General features: G+C 17.7%; 1 protein-coding gene across 1 annotated transcript; it reads left to right on the top strand.

The window, feature by feature from the left end:
* Positions 1-750: 750 nt before the first annotated feature.
* Positions 751-2,096, top strand: PRSY57_1214200 (putative membrane protein; the record flags this gene model as incomplete). The annotated part of the gene is made up of 5 exons (XM_012908569.1): positions 751-927; positions 1,030-1,143; positions 1,308-1,511; positions 1,664-1,822; positions 2,013-2,096. 5 exons carry the CDS (start codon positions 751-753, stop codon positions 2,094-2,096), a joined length of 738 nt encoding a protein of 245 aa, XP_012764023.1.
* Positions 2,097-2,272: the final 176 nt, after the last annotated feature.

Here is a 2,272-nt window from a genome sequence, read left to right on the forward strand (position 1 = left end):
TTTTCTTCTTTTTTTTTTTTTTTTTTTACAAAATAGTTCAATACAAAGTTATATCATATGAAAGATATATAAATATATTTTTATAGGTTTAGAGATTCTTTTTCCCTATTGATTTATATAAATATGTATATTATATATATATATATATATAATATATATTATATACAATTTATATTATATACAATTTATATTATATACAATTTATATTATTACAATTTTATGATATATAAATATGTATATATATTTCTAAAAAAGGGGAAAATATTCTTTGAATAATATAAATCATTTTTCCTTTAAAGATGAAGAAAAAAAAAATAAATAAATAAATAAAAAAAAAATTTAGAAATATTTTATTACAAATAAATTATATATATATATATATATATATTTTATTATTACGTATTTTTTTTTTTTTTTTTAATTTTTATTTTATTTTTTTTTTTTAATATGTGTTAAACAATATTTAAAAAAATAATATTCATTAAATACATATTATATATATATATATATATATATATATATATATATATATATATTATATATATATTTGTTTATATGGTGTGTTTTATATATTTATTTGTTTTTTTATATTTTTTTTAAGTTTGTGCAAGTGGTACATATATATAAATTTATAATATATATATATATATGTATATATATTTTTTGTAAGAAAATATAAGAAAGATTTATATATTATAATTTAAATTATATATATATATATATATATATATGTTATAATTGTGTTAAAAAATGGATATGGAAATTAAAGAATTTGATAAGTTATCTGGTTTTCGTATACAATGTACCAAGGATTTACTTTTGAAGGGAAGTTTAAGTGCCATAGTTGGTATGATACTTGGCATAATGTGTTCTTTGATTGTAAACTGTACACTGGTTGAGGTTTCTTTATCACGATTTTTTTCTATGGTACACATAAAGAAAATGAATGAACATATGAATATTATACATGGAATATTTTTATGTATATATAATTATCTTTATTATTTTATTTTTTTTATTTTTTTATAGTATTTTGGTATATTATTTATTGTAGTTGGTATGATAATTTTTTGGAGATTAAATGCCAATGTGACTGATGAAGCAGAAGGTCGTAAAAATCAACTTATGATCTTATCAGGACTGGTAAGAATAAAATGTAAACATATAAATAAATAAATAAATAAATATACATATATATTTATATATATATATTTACATATGTTATTACTGCAAATAAAAATATTTACACAAATATACATATATTTGTACCTATACACATTTATATGTTACACATTGAAAACTTATAGATAATTTTTTCTGGTATTCTTTGCTTTTTTTTTGATCGCTCTTGGCTTTTTTCTTTATCACCCTTGACAAAAGTGCCCATATATTGTATCTTGGGAATTAGTATATCTTTTGCCTTAACATTTAGTTTAATCGATTTGATAAACTACCTAATAGGTTTTATACAGGGGTCCATAACAAGACCGCTCATTGAGTCAGTTGCCCAAGTAATATTATAACATAATATATAATAATAATAATAATAATATAACATTATATAATAATATGATATGATCTAATAATATATAATATTATTACATTTGCTAATCATGTACAATAATATATCATATATAAATATGTGTTATATTTTTCGTTTTAGGTATATATGATATTACTCTTCACCATTACCATGGGTGGAATATTTGGTTTTATATTTGGATTATTAGATGTAGAAGATGAATCGTCTCATCATATTCGCTTAGCTTTGATGAAAGCTGAAAATTGTTGTTTTCCTCTCGGAGCAGTTTTAGGAGGGATAGTAAGTCATGAAATGGAACAAATATATATATAGAGAGAGATACATATATATATATATATATATATATAGATAGATAGATATATTTAATTATTTATTTGTATAAAGTAATTTCATCCCATTAAATATATATATATATATATATATATATATATATATATATGTTTTTTTTTTATTTATTTTATATATTTAGGCCGGATTTGGTAATGAAGTTTTTAGACAACAAAGTGAAGCATACAAAATAGAAAATGTGACCGAATTTGACGATGAAGTGTGAACATAAATTTTTAAGTATACTTTATTTTTCTTATCTTTTTAATTTTTTTGAATTAATTATATATTTAAAAATATATATATCAAGGTATTAATATATGTATATATATTTTTTTTTTTTTTTTTTTTTTTTTTTTTTTTTTTTTTTTTTTTTCTATTTTTTTTTTTTTAAAAAAAAAA

The sequence above is a fragment of the Plasmodium reichenowi genome, chromosome 12 (genome assembly GCF_001601855.1).
Source record: "Plasmodium reichenowi strain SY57 chromosome 12, whole genome shotgun sequence".
Lineage (NCBI taxonomy): Eukaryota > Apicomplexa > Aconoidasida > Haemosporida > Plasmodiidae > Plasmodium > Plasmodium reichenowi.